This window comes from Vicia villosa, unplaced genomic scaffold (assembly GCF_029867415.1).
Source record: "Vicia villosa cultivar HV-30 ecotype Madison, WI unplaced genomic scaffold, Vvil1.0 ctg.000146F_1_1, whole genome shotgun sequence".
NCBI classification, from domain to species: domain Eukaryota; kingdom Viridiplantae; phylum Streptophyta; class Magnoliopsida; order Fabales; family Fabaceae; genus Vicia; species Vicia villosa.
Window position 1 is genome coordinate 730794 of NW_026705038.1, and position 23011 is coordinate 753804.

General features: G+C 36.0%; 1 protein-coding gene across 1 annotated transcript; it reads right to left on the minus strand.

Annotated features, from left to right (window-relative positions):
- Nucleotides 1-3526: 3526 nt before the first annotated feature.
- LOC131624642 (uncharacterized) lies at nucleotides 3527-4393 on the minus strand. Its single transcript, XM_058895581.1, has one exon. The coding sequence runs from the start codon at nucleotides 4391-4393 to the stop codon at nucleotides 3527-3529; it is 867 nt and encodes a 288-aa protein (XP_058751564.1).
- Between the last annotated feature and the right edge of the window lie 18618 nt (nucleotides 4394-23011).

Consider the following 23011-nt stretch of genomic DNA (forward strand, 5'->3'; position numbering starts at 1 on the left):
ACGCCTCAAATGTGATGTATGTTTTGAGACTTTTACACTCTGATTTTCCTTTATATTTACGGGGTAGATTTGGGGTGTTACACTCCAAATGCCATAATTGTGGACCATTAGTAGGGTAAATGATGTGTGAGTAAATGTTCTTGAAAGTGTCCTTCCTGCAATAGTCAGACACATATAGTTAGACACACATATTAAGATACACATATATTAAGACAGATATGCTAAAATTTACCTATAATATTCAGATACATAGTCTTCAGGTTTTTTCTTGTTTTGCCAAATACATGTGACAGAAGGGCTACAAGGGATTCCAGTTAAATCCCATTTCCTACATGCACAAGTCTCTTGTTTGAGGTTAACAACATATGTATCAATTCCATTAGTCACACCATATATGGCCATGTCATCATCACCATGCCATGTAGGAGTCCAATGTGCTGCATTCCTCTTGTTTTTTTGAAGCACCAATTGTATTATAAGACATATATCACCATTGTAGTTATTCATTAGCTCTTTCTGATTAGCTATCCTCTTAGTAAGATAATGCTTAATCCCTTCCAAAAGAGTGATTATTGGCTTATCCCTGTATTCTAGAATAGCCCTATTGAAAGCCTCACACATGTTGTTTACCTGGAGGTCACATTTGGAATAGGTTTTGAAGTGAAACCGACTCTAGTAAGTTGAAGGGACATCCACCATTTCCTTCCATGCATATTATTTCATGCCCTTCATCTTTAACACTGCCCTTTCCTGAGATGGTACAGTTGTAGCTCGTGCTGTAACATCCCAAAATTTCTTATTTAATTAATTTAATTAAGTTTTAAATTAATTAATTTGAATTAGCATTTTATTGGAATTATGTTGGGAGAAATAATAAAATGTAGTGTTGGGCCATTGGTGGAGTTAGTAATGTGGGGGTGTTAGTGCGAAGGAGCCCATTACTAAATTATGTTATGTTTTCATAAAACAAGAAAATAAGAGGAAATTGAGAAATAGAGGAGGTAAACCTAAGAGGGAGAGAAGAAGAACTCATGGGCAAAAGCTATTTTCACAACCCTTTGGCAGCCTTCACAAAATGGGTCATAACTTTCTGCTCGTAACTCCAAATCAGGTAATTCTCGAAGATTCGGATTCTACACAAAATTTCCTTCGATTTGATATATTAATTCGTGTCAGGGAGTTTCTCGATGAAGGAGATAAGCGAGTTTGAAGATTGGGAATTCTTGCTGAAAATGAAGAAAAAGGGCTTACGGGTTTGATGGAGAAGGGGAAAAGTCCAGATTCTTGGCTAAGATAAGGGGGGACTCTTCCGATTAACATCTATTATCGGGTTATGGATAATAGGACTGATATAGATATATTATTTCGTATCGATTGAGTCATATGATAGAGTTAGGGATTTGAGTCAATTTGGATGATGATTGATCATTTGGCTAGAATCCATGATGAATGTGTTGTTGAGGCATGAAATGACATGGAATAATTGTGAATTGATTCTGTTTTTTTTGTGTATGGTCAAAATGATTCGATTTGGGTTGTGTTGGATGGAAATAAGTTGCTGTCAAAAGTGCTTTTTTGCTGTTACAGGTGATGTAACCGGTTACGGTCGGGCTTGTAACCGGTTACGGCTGTGAAAAAAGGGGTTTTTGGGCTGGTTACGAGTTCGTAACCGGTTACGGTGTTGTTCGTAACCGGTTACGGCTGAAACTGTTTTTGAAAATTATTTTCGTAACCCGTTACGGCTGAAACTGTTTTTGAAAAATTGTTCTTCGTAACCCGTTACGCTTTTTCTGTAACCCGATATGGCTGAAGGTTTTTAAAAAAATGAATCATTTTAGAAAACTCATAACTTTTGAACCGTTGGTCCGTTTTGTGTGCCGTTTCGAGCAGGATGAAGCTTATGAGGTATTCTTTATGTTAGGATGATGAAATGATTAGTAGCTTGAGATTATTTCACTACTTTGCTTGTTTTGATGAATGTTGTGTTGTGGACATATATGATGAGATGTAACGACACAAGCTATGTTTAAGACATTATTATGTGATGATTTGTTTGTTGATATGGTGAAGCTTATGAGATAGTTTCGTGATGATGTGAATATCTTGTCTGTTGGATGGATGATGTATTATTGAAATATGTGATGAAATGTGACAATATAAGATGTCGTTTGAAAAACATTATGATGTGATGATTTGTTGAGAATTGTATGATGATGATTGCTTTGTTTGGAATGATGTGGATACATGTATGTTCTTTCTTATTAATGATGATGATTGATGTGGACACATGTATGTTCTTTAATGATGATAATGATGATTGATTGTATTTGAATGATGCTAATGTATATAAACATACTTTGATGATGATGATGATGATGTTGATAATGATGAAGATGATGAAATGAGTATTTGAAGATGTTACTCATTAGACTTGACGATGGTATAAGTATGTTCATGGATGTTTGCATTCATTCATATTCATTGATGATGTTGTATCCATGATGATGTGTTGGATCAGTAAAGGGCATGATTCCCATTGTGTGGAATCTGTGCTGGCAGGACCGTATCTTGATGATGTTGGATCGGTCATGGGTTATTCCCATTTGATGATGTTGGTACCACATGCATAGTGTCAGTTGCATCCATATGCATGACTTTTATAACATGATTGGATGTATTCCAGTGTTATAAATATTGATGATGTGTTGGTTGATTATTTTGTGATGATGAAACTTGTCTGAATGTCTGTTTATGAAACAATTGGGTGAATGATGTAATTATGATGTGTTATTATTTATGATTCAATAACATTTGTTAATTTGAATGAGACTCACCCTTACTGTCGACATTTTCAGATTGGCGAGTAGCGGCTTTTGGCTTTGGTGAGGATAGCTCATAGGCCAGTTTGTTTAAGTATAGCGTCGGTGTCATGCTCTGATATTGTAACACTGGGGAACGCTAGTTTAGAGTTTATGATGATACTCTATTTTGTTGTTATTGGAGTAATTTTGTGAGATATTGCATAGATGATGTTATGGTTATCCGTTGGTTAATGTTCCGCTGTGTAGAAACATGATTTTGTTAAATTGATGATTCGTTCCTAAGTGAAGCATGACAATTGATTTATGATAAATTGTTTAAATTGAATTGTGGCACCCTTGTTTACATGTTTTACTCTGAATTATTTTATTAATTTCTGCAGGGTTTCGAAGGGTGTTACACGTGCTGCACTCCACATAACCTCTTTGACTTCAAGACCAGGATTTTTCTTCTTCCAATTCCCATATAGATGCTTCACACATAGGCGTTGCTCAACATGAGCACTCACACTTTGAATTGCTGGTACTAATCCCTGTCATATAATCAAAACAATCAATACAGCTTTTGTTTGTACTAATCTCAAGATGAATATTTACATGATAAATAATTACAAGTTACAAGGTACCTTTTATTGGTCTAAGATAAAAACATGGGCTCTTTGGTTTATAGCTTCCAAGTCTTCCAATAGAAGTTTGGTGAACCAATACTAAGATTCCTTTGTCTCAGCCTCCACAACAGCATATGTAATAGGCAGAATCTTGTTATTTCCATCTCTCCCAACTACTGCCATCAACTGTCCTCCAAAATCACCTTTCAAAAAACAAGCATCCAGCCCTATTAATGGCCTCCAGAATTTTGCAAAGCCATACTTGCAAGCCTCTAGACATACATAGATTCTTTCAAAGACAGGGCCTTCACTTGAGTCAGCACACCTGATCACAACAGTACTATTAGGGTTGGATTTCAATAATTCTTGGGCATATCTCCTCAAATGGTTAAATTGTTCCATACCATCCCCTTGTAACATATCCATAGCCCTCCTTTTAGCTCTATAAGCCTGATCATGTGACAAATTCACTCCCCATCTTTTAAGAGATTGGGCAATCAATCCTGCTGGCTTCATGTTAGGGTTGTGTCTTAGAATGTGACCAAACTTCTTAGCAAACCATGTAGTCTTTGCTTGCCTATTATATGGAGTTATAGCACAATTGTGTTCATCAATTAAACTAACCACTTGCCAATATTGATTCCCTACCCTCTTACTAACTCTCATGTGAAAACTGCATCCTTCCATACATTTAATCACCATTCTCTTTGCCTCATTTTTCTTTATTATAACATTTTTGTTGTTCTCCATACCATAGTCCTTTACAGCATCCCTCTCCATTTCTTTCTTACTAAACACCATACCAAGCTCAAACTTTAAGGACTCGCCACTTTTATAAGAAGGAAACTTCTCATGTTCCTCATCATTACCACTCTCATTAGGTGTATGCAGCACATCCGAATCACCATCCTCATCAGAGTGTCTAGCCTTATCACGATCCTCATCACAATGCATGACACAATGCATGACAGTTGTCAATCCAAATCCACATTTTGTTCCACATGATCACTGCATTCTAATTCCTCATCAGAAAAACTACATAACTCACTATCAGCCACATAGTTTTCATCTTCATAATCGTCATCTTCTATTCCAACATCAACATGTTCAGTCTCAACATCTTCCCTGTCAGCTTCATTCCCATCTATATCATCCATATCATTATCACTTGCAACTACATTCTCAGCCATATTATTATCATTTGCAACTTCAACATCAATATCAACCTCATCCTCAACATAATTTGGACCACGATCCTCATCATAATCATGTATTATGTCTGACTCATCTATCACTTCTACTGTGTGCTCAACATAAACATCCACCAAGTTAAATCCTTTTAAATCCTCAACTAACTTAAGAATATCACCATCACAGTTAAGGGGTCTCAGACCACGGCTAAAGCTATACTTGGGGTTCCAATACCACATGCGTTTATATCCCTCTTTTATTACCAATTTTTCAAACTGCATATATGACATGTAATCAGTATCCCAAAACCAATCCATTTCATACACTAATCCATCCACATACCATTTAATAGGATGCTCTACTAACTTTCTCATATGATGAATTCTCAGCTTAATGCATTGACTCTGAGATGGTCTGAATGACAATATTTACAATCAGCATATTGTCTAAAACAACCAGATAACAAGATAAAACTGCACGAGAAGAAAAGAAATGGGAATCGTGATATACCTCAAACAAAATCTGACATATTCTTTATTCTTCGATGAAAGAGGAATGGGAGGAATGTCGCCACTGTTGTTACTGGTCCTTGCGTTTGAACTTTGTGTCATGTTTAGTGTTTATGGGTTCTTCGAAGAACCAATGTTTATGGTTGAGTTGTTAGGTTGAGAGACTTATGGGTTTGAGAGATAAGAGAGGAATTAGGGTTTGAGAGATAAAAGATGATTAAATCACGTTTTCAAAAATTATGTTTTTGAAATAATGAATTTTCAAAAAATATATTTTAATTAAAAATAAGAACATAAAATATCTATATTACGTGGCACAAAGGTCATTGTTCCATGTCATCATTAAAACATGTCACATATGCAATTTTGGTGGGGGACTCAAAAATTGCCAGAAGTAAGTAAGTGTGGGGACTAAAAGGCTGAATTTTGTAAAAGGGGGTTTAAAAGTTCAAAATAATATAAATAGGAGAGTCAAAACTGCATTTAAGTTTATTATTTATAAAGATAATTTTTTATTAATTAATAAATAATAAAAATATTAGTTAATGGAGTAATAGAAAGTGAGTGAATAAATGGGTGAGCGGGGTTGTTGAGAAGTTATAATATATTTATTTGATTAATTAATTGAAAACATGTGTTTAATATGCTAAATGACATTTTTATAAAAAAAAAAATTGCAAATGTGTTAGTGGATAGTAGATATTAGTGGGCAGTTATAAAAAATAATTTATTGAAAATGATGTTGTAGTTTAATAGCTTATATATACTGCATAATAGAGAAAAAATGTGGCATTGAATTGAATGTAGTGGGAGAGATTGTGAGTGAAAAAATGTGGCATTGAATGTAGTGGAAGAGATTGTGAGAAAAAATAATTTATTGAAAATGATGTTGTAGTTTAATGGAGTTAGTGGGTTAAGAAAAAATTAAATAAAATGTTAGAAGTTAGTGGGATAAAATTAGTTTCTTTAATAAATAGTTAAAATTATTACATAATTATAAAATTAAAATATATTAAATATAGGAAATATAAAATTAGTTTATTTAATAAATAGTTAAAATTATTACATAATTATACAATCAAAATATATTAAATATAGAAAATTACTAAAAAAAAAAAGGTTATATTATTAAATAATTAAAAAAAGTTTGAGAAAACTGTTTCAAAACTAGTGCAACTTAATGGAGTTAGTGGGTTAGGAAAAAATTAAATAAAAAGTTAGAAGTTAGTGGGATAAAATTAGTTTCTTTAATAAATAGTTAAAATTATTACATAATTATAAAATTAAAATATATTAAATATAGGAAATATAAAATTAGTTTATTTAATAAATAGTTAAAATTATTACATAATTATAAAATTTAAATATATTAAATATAGGAAATTACTAAAAAAAAGGTTATATTATTTTAAATAATTAAAAAAAGTTTTTAAAAGTTAAATGGAAAAGGTTAGTTAATGGAAGAAAATATATTAAATTAATTATAAAAATATGAAATTACAAAATTATATGAAAATATAAAATTATAAAATTACCCTCAATTTTGGCAGCAAAATTATGAAATGACTTAACAACTTGTAATAAAATTTTAAGAGAAAAGGGGATGTGCACTGACAGTGTAAATTATTTTTACTGTCAACCAATGACAACCATGTATCTTACTAAGTCAGCTTTTAAATTTTAAAATACTGAAATGATTTGGCACTTTAAAATAATCTGATTGGATGTCTGTGTAATACTTCTTTACACTGTGCACTATCATTAAACTCAAATTTTAATATATTAAAAATAATTAGGAATCTGTCTGCATCCAAGCCAGCTGCTAGCATCATCTCTTCGAAATTAGGGAGATGTTTTAAATGAATAACATGTGACATTTTCTCCTTTATTTAAAATTACTACAAAATAAAATAATATTGAATCTTAGCGCGCCATCTTTCTAACTAAAATTTAAACTTAGTTATATTTTTTAGGGTTAAATACATTTTTAGTCCCTATAAATACGCGACCCTATATTTTTAGTCCCTATAAAAATTTTCTTCAATGAATGGTCATTATAAAATAATTATGCACCTAGTTTCAGTCCCTACTGTCAAACCAATGTGTATTTTAGAATGATTATTTTGCAGACATGTTCTTAATGTTTTAAAAAGTTCCTGGAAAAAAAAGAAACTCAAAATTTAATTTTTAAGTTGAGATTTTCATTACTTTTATCATTATTTTTTGAAATTTGAAAAATTCATATTTAATTCTTCTCGTTTTAAAAAATTCTAAAACTTGATAAATAAATATTTTACAGTATTCTAAACATATATAAAGAAAAATTATTCAAAAATTTAAAAATTAAAGGATAATCAAACAGTTTTTAAAATTTTAGAAAATAGTATGGACTGAAATTGCATGCATAAAAATTTTAGAAGGACCATTCATTGAAGAAAAATTTTATAGGAACTAAAAATGCAGGATCGCATATTTATAGGGACTAAAAACATATTTAACCCTATTTTTTATCTCATATTGTTACACTCATAAAATCGATCCCAAATTTTAAAATTATTTTATTTTGAACTTTTCATTTTATACTTATAAAAAACAATATAAAATATTTAAAATTATGTGATTTAGATATTAACATCATTTCAACCAAAGTTTTTATAGGGCTATTGACTAGCATCTTTTTTCAGGTCTTCGTGCGTGGGCTCTTCGAATGTTGTGGTCTCTCATCTTTAGTATGTGGATGACACGCTAATTCTGGCATATGTCTCCATTGAAAATTTTTGGTCCATCAAGGCTATCCTCCGAGCGTTTGAATTAGCTTCAGGCTTGCGGGTGAATTTTCCGAAGAATAGTCTCATTGGAATGAGCTCTGATCCTGCTTTTCTTGATCTAGCTTATGACTTTCTTCATTGTCAAAAAGGTTCCCTCCTGTTTAAGTATCTTGTTCTTCCGATGGGGGCGAATCCTCGTTTGTCCTCCACATGGGAACCTCTAGTTAGTCTCATCACTAGGAGGCTTCATTCGTGGAGGCACAAATATGTATCCCTAGGAGGGCGGGTGGTTCTTCCTAATTTTATTTTTAATGTTATTCCTATCTTACACTTGTATTTTTTAAAGATGCATGTTAAGGTTTGGAAGAAGATTGTGAAAATTCAAAGGATGTTTTTGTGGGGTGATGTGAAAAGGGGGTCAAAGTATAGCGGAAAAATATGAGATCAAAGTCATTGGATTGACTTGACTCTTTATTTCAGTGAAAGTCGTCAACACGCTTTATTGTTTCCAAAGTAAATGGGAAAAGAGCTAAATAAACCCAAAAAAGAAGTTTTTGAAACAAAAACAACAAAAAAAGAGATCTTAGGTACGGGTGTTGATTATACAAAGGGAAGGTTTTAAGCATCCCTCATATCTGTGGTACTCCACAGGAACCTTTTTGAAAATTTGTGTTTAAAAGATGTTGTGTGTAAAAGAAAAGGTTTTGTTTGTTTTTTTAAAATAAGCTCGGCAAGACATTACATCTTGTGCCTAAATACCTCCTCGGTACAATGGAGAAGTCAGAGCTAATGTAGTTCCGCTTAAAAGGGAAGATGGTTTTTAAAAGGAATATACACTTTATCATCATAGGAGTGAATACTCAGCCATTGATCTTAAACATGAGAATAGATGGATCCTTTGCATCACAAATGAGAGAAGGGCTCCAACTTGGATAAAATCAACAAGTATGCCACTAGCTCTCTCAAGTGGAAAAGGTTCCATCATATCAATCAATATCAAGATCGTGGGCTACCACAACTCACCACAACAATTAATCGTGTCTAAACTTTGAAAGAAACTCCAACAAGGACAAAAGATATTTTTAAAGAAAGATTTTTAAAAGAGTTTGCAAACATAAGAAGGTTTTGGAAAAAGGGAGAAGATTTTGAAAATCTAAGAAGGGGGAAGAAGATGAAGGGACTATCCTAGAGCATAAAGTAAAAGCTAAGGAAAAGAACAATATAACTAAATAAGAAGCCAACACTTGACATTAAGAGTCAATGTAGATTTCTCATCCTATCGACTACCAGTACTAAACCAACATAATACCAATTGGGGATCCAGATGAACTTGATTATCTTTAACACAACTTGCACCAATCCTTTAGAATGCATCTGTTTACGGTGATTTTCGGTAAACAACCGCTAGTCCTCCAAACTATGAATATACTTTGGTTACTCGCAGAATCGACTAGATTGATCCTAGGACATGTGTCGAAAAGTTATCTTTTATGATGATTGGATTCATACTTTCTGAGTTTTAGTTTTTAACGAAATGATCCTAATTTATGACTGATTATAAAGTAAAACTAGATACAATGCAACGGAAGAAATTGCAAAGAGTAAATCGAAATGACTAAAAAATAAATATAAGTGGCTTCGACAGAAATATAAAAGAATTAAACTGCAAACGTGAAGGATTCGACAAGAAAGTAAAGGAATTTAAAAGACTTTGTACTTTTAAAAGAAAGACGAATATTGAAAAGGTAATGGTGTTACACGTACATTTCTCAGCGAAAACTCTTTCTCTAACACTTGGTACTTGAGTGATTTGTGAGTAATTTGTACAAAATGAACACCCCTGGATCCTACCACTAAGACCCTTATTTATTCTAATTCGACCCTAAGAGTCCTACTCTAACGAAATGCCACGATGCTCGCTTGCATGCGCTTCGAATTCCTGGGGCTCCACATGTCCTCCTCGATTCAAATGAAACTCTTTGAATTTCAAATCTTCCCGCTCGAACACCCTTCGACACGCATCAACATGTCTTTTATGAAAATACATCAAAATATCCTAAGTCTTTTCAGCCCTTAGGCTTTGAAGGCAACCTATTCACATCCAGCTTCGATTTAGGAAACCCTCATGATATATAACAATCTTAAAAAATAGCCATTCAGAAGCCATTCTTTCTTCGAGACGTACATCTTCGAAGAACATAAATATTAGTCAAAATTTCCAGCTAACAAATTGCCCCCAATAAATGCCTGTTTCGAAAGACAAATAGAAATGGACATTTCTTGATACTTTGAAATTTCAACTTCTCAAAACCTTTGAGTTCCAAGATTGTGAATAACGTCATAATCATTTATGACCTTTATTTCAAAACGTCTTGTCATTTTCAAAAACGTCTCTTCAGAATGTGCATTCCCACGTCTCAACAATACTTATGATCATTGCTCCTAGGTACTAGGAGTAAGGCTAACAACCGTTGGACCGTCAGACAGATAAATCAGCTGCTGGCGTGTGCCCCATTAACTCAATTAACCAAATAAAATAGAAAATTAAAGGGTTTTTCTTAAACCTTTAAATAAAGGGTTTCACCGTTTACAATACCTTCTTTTCTTCTCACAATCACTTTCTCCATTAGCATCTTCAAACGCAGAATCAAAAACCCTTTTTTACTAAATCTTCATCTTCTAAAGAACTTCATCCATGGCTTCATCAATCGATCAAAACCAAACAATGCAAACTGTGGACGCCTCTCAACCTGTTCAGCAGCTTCAACGTCCTTCACAAGTGGGGAATCAACAATACATCCCAGAACCACATCTGGAGGAAACTCGCGCCATTTACGCTTCTCAGGTAATTATCCATTTCACGATTTCTCGAAAAACTCATGCTTTCATGGGTCCTTTACCTGGTCGTGACACTCATCTTCAAAATAAATTCTTTCCTGCTTACTATAAGACTAGGCCTCTAGTTAGTAGAAATAAGATAGATGATGAGGGCAAGCCACTCCTTGTTGAAAACACTACCGCTGAAGGTTCTTCGACTAACACTTCTGTAGTCCAAGAAGCCATTAGGTTAGAATATATGACCAATATCCTTAGGGTCTTTAGGGAAATTCCCTTAGCAAAAGATCCTGACCTATATTATGCTTGGTTGGCTAAAGTTGAAACCAAAAAAGCTTCATTTTGGAAAGAATTAGGGATTTATGATTTAATCCAGTTATCGAAAACTGGTTTAGAATACAACCAAACCATGTTGGTAGCATCCATGTATTTCTGGGATGCTTCACACTACACCGTTTCAACTCACACTTGGGCATGATGCAGTGTTACCAGTCAAAATCTATTTACATTCAATCAGAATTCAGAAACAAGAAGAGATTCCCCCAAACATATACTGGGAAATGATGATGAATGAGCTGGTGGATCTAGACGAATAAAGGTTGCGGGCATTAGAGATGATAAGGAGACAAAAGGAAAGAGTAGCAAGAGCATATAACAAAAAGGTGAAAGATAAAACGTTTGTTATAAATGACTTAGTTTGGAAAGTTATTTTACCCATGGATCGAAAGAATCAAGCCTTAGGTAAATGGTCCCCACATTGGGAAGGCCCTTTTCGAATTTTAAAAGTATTTTCAAATAATTCTTATGAAATAGAAGAATTAGCAGAGGATCGGAGGATCCTAAAATTAAATGGGAAATATTTGAAGAAATATAAACCATTTATGCATGAAGTCAATATTGCAAGAACGTAGTAAGTAAAAGACTAATATTATGGCTAAAATGGTGAATGTTTCGCCAAGATGGCTTTATCCTAAACAGAATTGTAATATAGAATGAAAATAAAAGGTTCAGAGATTTTCAAGTTGACATGTAGATCAGAATGAGAGGTATTCATTAATCAAAAAGTGTCTGATACAGTTAAGCCCATATTACATTGGGACATTACAAAAGATTATAAAAGAAAATCTACAAGTTGTCTTCAATTAACTCGAAGATGCAACTCCTCTAGGCTCAATGAAGGGCAACTTTCAGCCTCAAAGGCATCAAAAGACCTTGCTGCACGTAGTCTTGGTTGCTTCCTTGGCTGATGTTCGACAAGCCCAGAGTGCCTGATCTAAGGTTTTATGCCAATTTTTTGGTTTCTTTCCTACATGTTTCTTTATCAAACCTATTATCACTTTATTTGCTGCTTCGACTTGTCCATTTGCTTGAGCATAATAAGGTGTGGAGGTGAGTAATTTGAACCCCATTTCTTTTGCAAATTCCTGCATCTTTCGACCAGTGAATACTGATCCTTGATCTGTGGTTATGCTTTCTGGGATTCCAAATCTGTATATTATTTGTTTTTGAATAAAATCAATCACAGCTTCTTGGTCTACGTTGGCTAATGGTATTGCTTCAACCCATTTGGTAAAATAATCTATTCCTACCAAGATATATCTTTGGCCTTTCGATGAAGTAGGACGAATTTCCCCAATTAGATCCAATGCCCATCCTCTGAAGGGCCATGGCTTGATGATCGAACTTAATTCATTCGCAGGAGAATGTTGGATACTTGCATGTACCTGGCATTCTTGACAACCTTTGGCGAAATCTATACAATCTTTTAACATAGTGAGCCAATACATTCCATAACGAAACAACAAACATTTCATCTTATGCCCGGCTTAATGGGCTCCACACGCTCCACTATGTACGTTTGATAGTACTAAATAAGCTTTTGTTTCGCCGAGACATTTTAAGAAAATTCCCTCAGGAATTTTCTTGAACAATTCGTTCCCCATCAAAAAATATGACAAGGCTTTGTATTTCACCTTTCTCTCCGTATCAGTCGAAGGATCTTTCAAGTAATTAACAATCGGGCTTCTCCAATCTGTATTTTCCAGAGTGTCTATGTTCAGTACTTCGAACTCTTCCTCGTTGGCAAAGCCCAGTTGTGTATTTTCTAGGTCGGTTGGAGATAACCTGGTTGCCATTGCTTTTCCCCTAACTTGAATTAATTCTTCTAGCCTTTCCTTCGACACTTTATACCCCGAAGCTAGTTGTGCCAAGTCATTTGCTTCTTGATTCTTTATCCTGGGGACATGTTTTAAATCCACATATTCAAATTTTTTGAGCAGCCTATTCGTCATAACAAAGTACATGATCAAGTTCTCCTTTATACACTTGTATTCTTTCGTCAACTACTTTATTACCAATTCAGCATCTCCTTTAATTTCGACTCTGGTTGCCCCCAATTCCAACAAGGCTTCAAGTCCAGCAAGCAATGCTTCATATTCTGCTTCGTTGTTGGAGCATAGAGGGCCTTCGATTTTGTACTTGAGCTTTGTTGGAATTCCTTCAGGAGAAATTATGAGAACTCCAACTCCACTTCCCTCTTTGTGTGTTGAACCATCGAAGAATAACTTCCAAGGTTTTATTTCAACATACTGTTGAGGGTTTTCGACCACTGCGTGGTCTACAATAAAATCTGATACTATTTGTCCTTTCATTGCTTTAAGAGGGAAAAAGGTCAAAGAGTATTCAGTAAGGGATAAAGCCCATTTACCAATTCGACTATGCAATTTTGGTTTAGACAGCATATGTTTAATGACATCAAAATGAGACGAAACATAAACATAAACTGGATTTATATAATACTTAAGTTTTATACAAGAGAAATATAAACAAAGGCAGAGTTTTTCTATAGTAGTATACCTAGTCTCTGCATCATTAAGTACTCTACTTAAGTAGTAAATGGCTCTTTCGACGCCATTTTCATCCTCTTGAGCTAGCATGCTACCTATGGTAGTATCAGAGGCTGATATATATAGTCTCATATGTTTCTTCCCATTTAGAGGTGATAGGATGGATGGATGCATCAGATATTGCTTTATCTTATCGAAAGCTCCTTGATGTTCAGCACTCCATTCGAATCTTCCTTGCTTCAGACGGAGTAAGGGGAAAAAGGCTTGTGTTCACCCACTTAAGTTAGAGATGAATCTCCTTAGGAAATTTATCTTCCCTAATAGCGATTGTAACTCCTTCTTCGTGGACGGTTCTCTTGTTTCCATAATGGCCTTCGTTTTATTTTGATTAATTTCTATCCCTTTCTTATGGACCACAAAGCCCAAGAAATCTCCAGCCTGCACAAAGAAAGCACATTTAAGGGGGTTCATCTTCAGGCCATGTTTCCTCATTCTTTCGAATGATTGGCAAAGATGATTTAGATGACTGTCATCTGAAGCAGATTTTATGACAATGTCATCTATGTATACCTGCATAAAAGTTTCTATAAAATCATGAAATATAGAATTCATTGCTCTTCGATAAGTTGCCCCAGCATTTTTCAAACCAAAAGGCATAACTACTCATTCATAGGTGCCTATTGCCCCAGGACATTGAAAAGCTATTTTGGACACATCTTCTTCAGCAATGAAGATTTGGTTATATCCATAATACCCATCTAACATACTCAGATATTCAAAGCCTGCGGCTGAGTCTACTAACATTTTTGCCACAGGCATAGGGTATTCATCTTTAGGGGTTGCTGCATTCAAATTACGAAAATCTATACATACCCTTAAAGAACCATTCTTTTTAATAACAGGTACTATATTGAAAATCCATTTGACATACCTTGTGATCCTAATGAATTTACAACGAAGAAGCCTATCAACTTCTGCTTTGATCTTCGAGAGAATTTCTGGTGTGAATCTTCTTGGAGTTTGCTTGATGGGTTTATTTCCTTCTTTTATTGGAAATCTCAATTTGACCAACTCTCTCTCCAAACCAGGCATCTCGTCATAGTCCCAAGCGAAACAATAGTTATTCTCTTTTAGTAACGCGATGACCTTTGTTTTCAAGTCTGGGTCCAACTTTGTGCTGATATACGTGGCCCTCTTTAAACTTCCGTCTCCAAGATCTACTTCTTCGAGGGGATACTGAGCCAACATCTTCACACTTGGCTCCATTGGATCTTTTTCGAATCCCAAAGGTTCTTCATCATAAATGGCATCTAGTATTTGACTTGTTTGTTCACTTGAAACCTGTTCGTCTGAGATTTTCACGTCGGGGGTTTTGGAATAAAGTGCACCCTGGGCCTGGTACTTCTGATTCTTCTCTTATGGCTTCGATAGCCATGCTTGTCATTTCGGCCTCTAGAGCCGCTTTTCTTTTATTCTCGGCTATGTAAGCCGAAATCTTTTCGAAGAAGGATGACTCAGACATATTCAACATCTTCGTCCCAGCCAGTTGGTCGTGTTCCAGGTAATCCTTTGATATGCTCTATTTCTTCGGGATCTCCTATTATCTCTCTATTCCATTGAAACCCACTAGGGTGAAGGGATAAATAATACAAAGCATTCTTGTTCGGAGAATATATATCCTCTGCAGCATGGCATGGTCCTATGTTAGCCAGATTTTTGTCGAAGCTTGTTTTATTGACTTGGTTTACTTCAGACATGTAATAACTCTGGTCTCCTTCTATGTTCTCGACTATCCCGTCTTCTCTCCAGATAGTTAGTCTTTGGTGCATTGTTGAAGGCACAGCAGCCACTCTATGAATCCATTCTCTACCTAACAAAAGGTTATAATTTGCCTTTGCTGGTATTACCATGAACATGGTGGGTCTAGTAACTGAACCCACAGTAAGGTTCACTTGGATAACTCCTAAAGTGTGCCCCACTTTTTCTTCATAGTTGGATAGGACCATGTTATGGGGTTTTATATCTGTGTCGAACATCCCAATCCTCTTCAACATATATTGGGGCATTAAATTCACCGCTTCCCCACCATCATCGAGGACTTTGTTGATGCCCACATTTTCAATCTTGGCTCTTATGTAGAGAGGCTTCAGATGATTCCTCATTCCCTGATCAGGCCTTTCGAAGAAAGCACTTTGTTCTTCGACTGCACCGTTATTCAACACATAGTAACATACTGGCCTATGTTTCGCCATTTCCTCCTCGTCTGCCTCTCCATAGTCTTTGACCTCCGTCTCCTGATAATACTCATGAGGAAGGACTGACACTCTGTTGCAGTTGAGATTTATAGATGAGACCCCATCATAGTTGAAGTCGTCTGTCATCATGTCTTCTTCCTTTACTGGGCTGGATTGCGCCTTTTCATCAATCTTTTCCTTTTCTGAAACGAAAAACTTACGCCCAATAGGAGGTTTGTTTACTCCTACTGTCTACAGTGGAATTTTGTTGCTGCTGGATTCTCCAACTTCTTTCGACCTCGACTCTTTTTCAGCTTTCTTCACCCTTTGATGTCTCCTCCATTGAGACCTAGACATTGGATTCTTTCCCATATAGTTTTCGAGCCTGTACATCTCTCAATTGGAAGTCTGAAATTTCCTCCTGTATGTCATGGCTGTTCTTCCGCCCTAATAGAAGTTTCGCCACTTATTATTCCCTGCGCCAGCCTGAATCCATTTGTCAATGGGCACTTCTGCTGGGAGCTTAAATGTTACCCTTCGAGCCTTTGGGTGAGGGTGTCAGGTCTTTTCGATGCTCCTCGATTATCGAAAACATACATGCTGGGATTGATTCCTTGCATGTCCCAACCAGTGGAGAACGACACTCTTTCGAACATTTCTGCCACCTGGCCATCATAAACTGCCCCACATCTGGGACACATGATGATTTCAGATTTCTCCTTGTGACAGCGAACCAGAAAACTTAAGAGGCTTTCACCCGGCCTTGGGTAAACCTTCAACAACTGGTTCTCATGTCTCCAATGTCCTTGTGTCCTGATTCGCTGAGCCCTTTCATAGTTCTCTTGAACCCTTCGACTCATCATGATTGAGCATCTTTGACACATCAGCATTCGTCTAGCATTCTTCTCATGGCATCTCTAGAGATAATCCTTCGAAGTCTGATTTGCCTTTGGATTTCCATAGTTCCCTTTCTCCTTCTCCCTTATTAGACATTTTTCCACTTCTTCGATCTCATACAAGGGTTGTCCAACATTCACCATGTTGACTCCTGCTGGAGAAGCCTCCGAAATCCTTATTTTCTGGAGCTTTGCCCTAAGGTCCTCAGTAGCCTCACTTGTTTTCTCCGAAAGACCTTCAGTAGTCTTTGATTCGAACGAACCTCCAACTTGTATTGAAGATCACGCTGTTACTTAGGCTTTTAGTAGCCTGCTTTCCTATTGAAACTTTCTCCCACTCCTTGGGATCAGCCTCAGTCACGTCCACCATGTTGATATCAACAGGTTCAGCATAATTGGTGTCAGCGACATTGAAAGGATCAGCATCAACCTTCATGTTGTTTTTGCCCTTGTCAGCAAACTTCAAACGAACATCCTTGATAGCATTCTGAATCAGATCCCTGGAAAGAAAACATTGTGAGGTTTTATGGCCCAAGAATTCATGATATTTACAGAAACCTCTTTTCTTCCGTTGTTCTAACGGAGGAATCTTAGAATTAGGAGGTACTATCATATGGCCATCTTTTACTAATAGATCAAAAATTTCATCACACTTGGTGACGTCGAAAGTATATGTTTTCTTAGGGAATTTGTCATTTTTGTCTACTTCGACAGGGTTTTTTCCATTAGAAGGAGTGAGTAGTTTACAAGAATATGGGGGTGCCTCTTTTAATTCAGCCAAATCTATTTCGACCTCATCAAGACCATATGAGTCATTGAAAGCTTCAACCTCGACATCTTCAGCCTCAATATAGGCTACTCTCTCTTTCTTGTAATTTTTATTTGCTCTGGCCTTTTCAGCTTTCAATCGTTCGACTTGTCGAACTCTATCTGCCAACTGGGCCATATCTCTCAAATACTGGGTATCCAACTTCTTTCGAATTGAATAGTCTTGGCCACCTGCGGCCATTTCGACCAATTCATGTTCAGGTACCACTGTGAAACACCTTGATTTCAATAAACGGAACCTATTCAAATAATCATCTATAGGCTCTGTAAATTTCCTCTTAATGCTAGCCAACTCTTTCAAACTAATCTTGGTTCTTCCCATGTAAAACTTCTCATGGAACATTCTCTCTAGATGAGCCCAAGTATCTATGGAATTTGGAGGCAAGGTGGTGAACCAAGTAAATGCATTTTTTGTCAGTGAACTAGGGAAGTATTTGATTCTTAAATTTTCGCTATTTGCTAAATCACCTGCCTCAGTCAAATATTGGGCTATATATTCCAGAGTCGATTCACTAGTGTCCCCTGAAAATTTTGTAAATTTAGGCACTTTGGTACCTCTTGGTAGTTCTGTTTGCAGAATATAATCTGCCACAGGGGAGGTGTAATTGGGACGTCTAAGTCTAGTGTTAAGGCTGTTATTGGCCATAATTCTCTCAATTAGGGTTGTTAAGTTATTTTTCGTCGCCATGTTATCTTGCCTAACCTTGTTAATCACTTCGTCTACATTTTGCTCCCTATTAACCACAAATACCCTAGGTTGTTCTTTACGAATTTCCTGTTGAATAGCGTTAGTTCTCTGGGTTTGTTGTTCCAACCCTGCCCCCGGGATCCTTTCGCCAGGTCTTTGTCTAGGTGGTCGAACTTGTTCTATGATTGGTTCTTCCTCCTGGATTACAACCTAGTTGGTACTGCGTTGAGTAGAAGTTTGAGGGGCTCCTAGGAAATTTGCTATACGCCTCATTTGTGTAGACAATTGTTGGTATGTTTGGACATTATCTTGGTTAGTCCTATTAAGATTTGTTATTAAGGGAGAAAAAATTGAGCCCATTTCTCGAGAAAGTACACCAACCATATCATGGTTGCTTGCATCCATTTCTTGCCTAAATGCCGCTTGATTGTTGGTAGTCAGTGTAGGTATTTGGCCCGACGGGCCTTATTTTGTTCACTTTAACCAATCGAACTTGCATTTAGAAAAAAAGTCGCCGTAACGGGTTGTGTGTACGTAGGTGCGCCACCCTGAAAACCTATCATATAGGATGATGGCATTCCATAAGGTTGTTGGTTCCAAGGTCTATAACCTTCGAATCCTGTTGGTCTGGGGGTGAATGGTGGCACCTGACTTGTAAAATTTGTCGAAAACGGCGGGATTTCGGTTGTACTCGTAAAGGGAGGCGCCGTGGTCGAACTAAGTACTGATATCGTCCCTGTGGACATTGTCATCGACGTAGATTCGGGCATGGCCTGAGAGCTATTTACGGCCGCAGACCCTGTCGATGTAGGTATCGCCTGTGATTCTGGCGTGGAAGTTGAGACATTCGTTGCACTTGCACCAACTGTGCCTGACCCTTGTGGGGGGGATCTTGTGCTCCCCGTTCGCTGGTTGAATTAACCATTTTCTTTTTGTATTTACGTTTAGGAATTGGTTGTGAATTATTGGTAGATTTACCACTCCTAAGGTTCATACAAAGTTTTAATGTACTCTAAACCTATAAGACAAAACAAAAACACTTAAATGACAACTTTTGACAACGTCCCACTAGGCGTGCCAATTTATTTACTGTGATTTCCGGTAAACAACCGCTGGTCCTCCAAACTATGAATATACTTTGGTTACTCGCAGGATCGACTAGATTGATCCTAGGACATGTGTCGAAAAGTTAGCTTTTATGATGATTGGATTCATACTTTATGAATTTTTATTTTTAACGAAATAATCCTAATCAATGACTGGTTATAAAGTAAAACTAGATACAATGCAACGAAAGAAATTGCAAAGAGTAAATCGAAATGACTAAAAAATAAACATAAATGGCTTCGACAGAAATATAAAAGAATTAAACTGCAAACGTAAAGGATTCGACAAGAAAGTAAAGGAATTTAAAGACTTTGTACTTTTAAAAGAAAGACGAATATTGAAAAGGTAATGGTGTTACACGTACATTTCTCAGCGAAAACTCTTTCTCTAACACTTGGTACTTGAGTGATATGTAAGTAATTTGTACAAAATGAACACCCCTGGATCCTACCACTAAGACCCTTATTTATACTAATTCGACCCTAACGGTCCTACTCTAACGAAATGCCACGTTGCTCGCTTGCATGCTCTTCGAATTCCTAGGGCTCCACATGTCCTCCTCGATTCAAACGAAACTCTTTAAATTTCAAATCTTCCCTCTCGAACACCCTTCGACGCGCAACAATGTGTCTTTTATGAAAATATATCAAAATATCGTAAGTCTTTTCAGCCCTTAGGCTTCGAAGGCAACCTATTCACATCCAGCTTCGATTTAGGAAACCCTCGTGATATATAACAATCTTAAAAAATAGTGATTCAAAAGCCATTCTTTCTTCGAGACGTACATCTTCGAAGAACATAAATATTAGTCGAAATTTCCAGCTAACAGCATCATAAGCTCTTGACAAAAATCAGGAAGAGTAACGGCTGTGTACAGATGAATTCCTTATCACAATGCCTTGGAATTAACCATCAAGGACTTTCAAGGAAACACTTGCATACACAAAAAGAAAACAACCCAATGCCTTGGAGTAAACTCCAAGGAATTCCAGACAGAATAACAGCAAGATAACAAGGTCCAGAGGTATCAAGATAACAAGGATCCTAATGCTAAGTCCAAGAGGTCCAGATCTCCAAAGTGCTCAAGATAGTAACTAATAGTCCACAAAGAGCCTTAAGTATTTTTTATTGTTCAAGTTTATTATTAGTGTTTTAAGCATAACAATAAAGTATGGTCCAAATGGACAAAATAAAAATGGCGGAAACATAAACATACGTCCAATTGGACAAAGGGAAAATGGCATAAACATAGAGATGATGAATGATAACTGAGAAAATAAAAGTATAAAACGAAAAATAAAAAAAGGACAATATAATAAAAAGCATGAAAGTAAAGTTAATTGTTAGTTGTCAATTGTTAGTAAATGAAGATCAATGGTGAGTGAATGATGAACTCGGGTTTAAATTCAATGAAAGCTCATCAGAAGATTGATAGAATCAAAGAAACTACACGATAAGCTTTCAGAAGTCTTAAACCAACCACTTACAATCTCTCCCATTTTTTATCTTTTTCCGATTCGGGACAAGTAATGTAGCGCTATGTTAAGCAATCGCCAAGTAACTTATATAGAAGTCACTCTACAACGAGGTTGGTCAATAATGAATTGTGTGCTAATGCATGCGAGAGAAACGATATGTAGATCGTTTTCCGAAAGCCATGCCGCACGAAAAGAAAAGAGGTAACGGTCTCATCTTCATCAAGAACTCAAAAGAATTCCCATGATATCGAAGATTTTCATCAACCAAAATAAAAGAGAAGAAAAAGATGGAATCACATTAAAGGTTCCTTCCATCTTCAAGTTCAATCACTTAATATTGTGGATTAGGATTTTCATCCCATCAACATCCTAAGTCCATTGAATTTGAAGAGAAATTAGACCTCTAAACTTGCAATTCAAAGCAAACATCAAAAGAAGGGAGTAGGAGAAGAGGAAGTACCAAAAACAAGTTAAAAAAGCCAAAAAACAACATTCTGTCAGTGTAAAATCGATTTCATCCAGAGGGAAATCGATTTCACTGCTGCAGTTTTCAAAAAAAAAAAACAGGGCACGAACAGCCGGAAATCGATTTCATCCAGAGGGAAATCGATTTCCCCTGTGCATTTTTCAGAAGAAACAGCATCTAAAGGGAGAAAACTTATTTAAACATAAAACCAAACACCTTGTGATCTTGGATACAATAGTGCACGAAAATACCATCAAATCACCATCAAATAGCACCAAAGTAACACCATAGATGTAGCACACATAATCAATAAAGTATCACATCTTGAAGGATGGAAGTGGGTCTAGAAATTACCAATTGAAATCAACTTCTTCAAGAACAAACACCAACAAGCCTTGATCTACCAAGAATGGATGAAGAAAAAGTGTTTGGATAAAGGTTTAGCTCAAAGATTAGTAAGATTCAATTAGAATCTCACTAACTTTTTATGGAAGAAGAGCTTTGAGTGATTTGGGAAAGGTTGGGAAGAGAATTTGCAAGAGTGATTTTGGCTCTCAAAAGCTTCTAGAGAAATTCTTGCAAGGTGAGTTTGGCTATCAAAAGATTGTGAAATGAAGGAGAGGAGGCCTCTATTTATAGAATTGAAAGTGAGGGTAGTGGCAAATTGGTAATTGTCCCTTGGAGATTAATTTGAATTTAATTGGTAAGAAATGAGATTAAAATGAGGTTTATGAAGGAAATTAATTATGGTAATGATGTGGAATATGGATAATAATAAAAGAGTGATCTAAGAAATAATCAAGTGGTGCACATGTCATCAAATGAGGGTATATGATATGATTTAATCATGATGAGACATGGAATTATGAGATCAAGAATATTCTCCCAAAATGGTACCAAAGATCACTAAGCTTGAGACTTGTTCATTTTTTGCCAAACTTTCTGCATGAAATCGATTTACCTAAGAGGAAAATTGATTCCCTCTTGTTCAAAATGAGAATCTGGCGCAAAATGCACTGTGGAAATCGATTTCACCAGGAGGGAAATCGATTTACCCCTGTTCAAAGTGAGATCCTGGTGCAAAATGCAGTATGGGAATCGATTTACCCAAGAGGGAAATCGATTTCATCTGCCAGAAATGTTAAAAATGCCTTATTTAATGGATGTCTTGGCTTGGTACCTACAAAACACAAACATGCAAAAGAAACAACGCAATGTTTTTGGTATTTTGGTTAGTAACACATATATAAGCTATACAAACATTGGTGCTTGATGGTTCCCCTTAGAGATGAAGTGAGCATAACACCATAAACGAAGCTTTAAGGTGAAGCTATTGATTAATGATTGAGATGCAAGTGATGTATGATCTTAGGGTCAAAAATTAGGGTATGACAGATGCCCCTATTTAAGTTTATTCTATCCGGAGACACGAGGATTAGAAATCTTCATATCGACGCGATTGAAGAGACTTAAATATAAAACACACAATTTTTGAACCTAAGATATAATACAATGCTAATGAATGTATCAGACACGATTATGAAATATGGGGAAACCTAACATCACCGGGGAGAATAAAGAAATCCACCGAGGAAGGCAAATGTCTTGTGGGAAGAACTCCACTGGGGAAAACAAGACTATTCTGGGAAAAGATAATTTATTGGGGAAAATATTTCGCACCAGAAAGATTAAAGCATCATCTTTTACTAGAGATGAAAGAATACACCAACTTTTACTA

Bases quoted from the DNA above. Each gene is read 5' to 3' on its own strand.
- LOC131624642 (XM_058895581.1), bottom strand. From the start codon at position 4,393: ATGCATTGTGTCATGCATTGTGATGAGGATCGTGATAAGGCTAGACAC.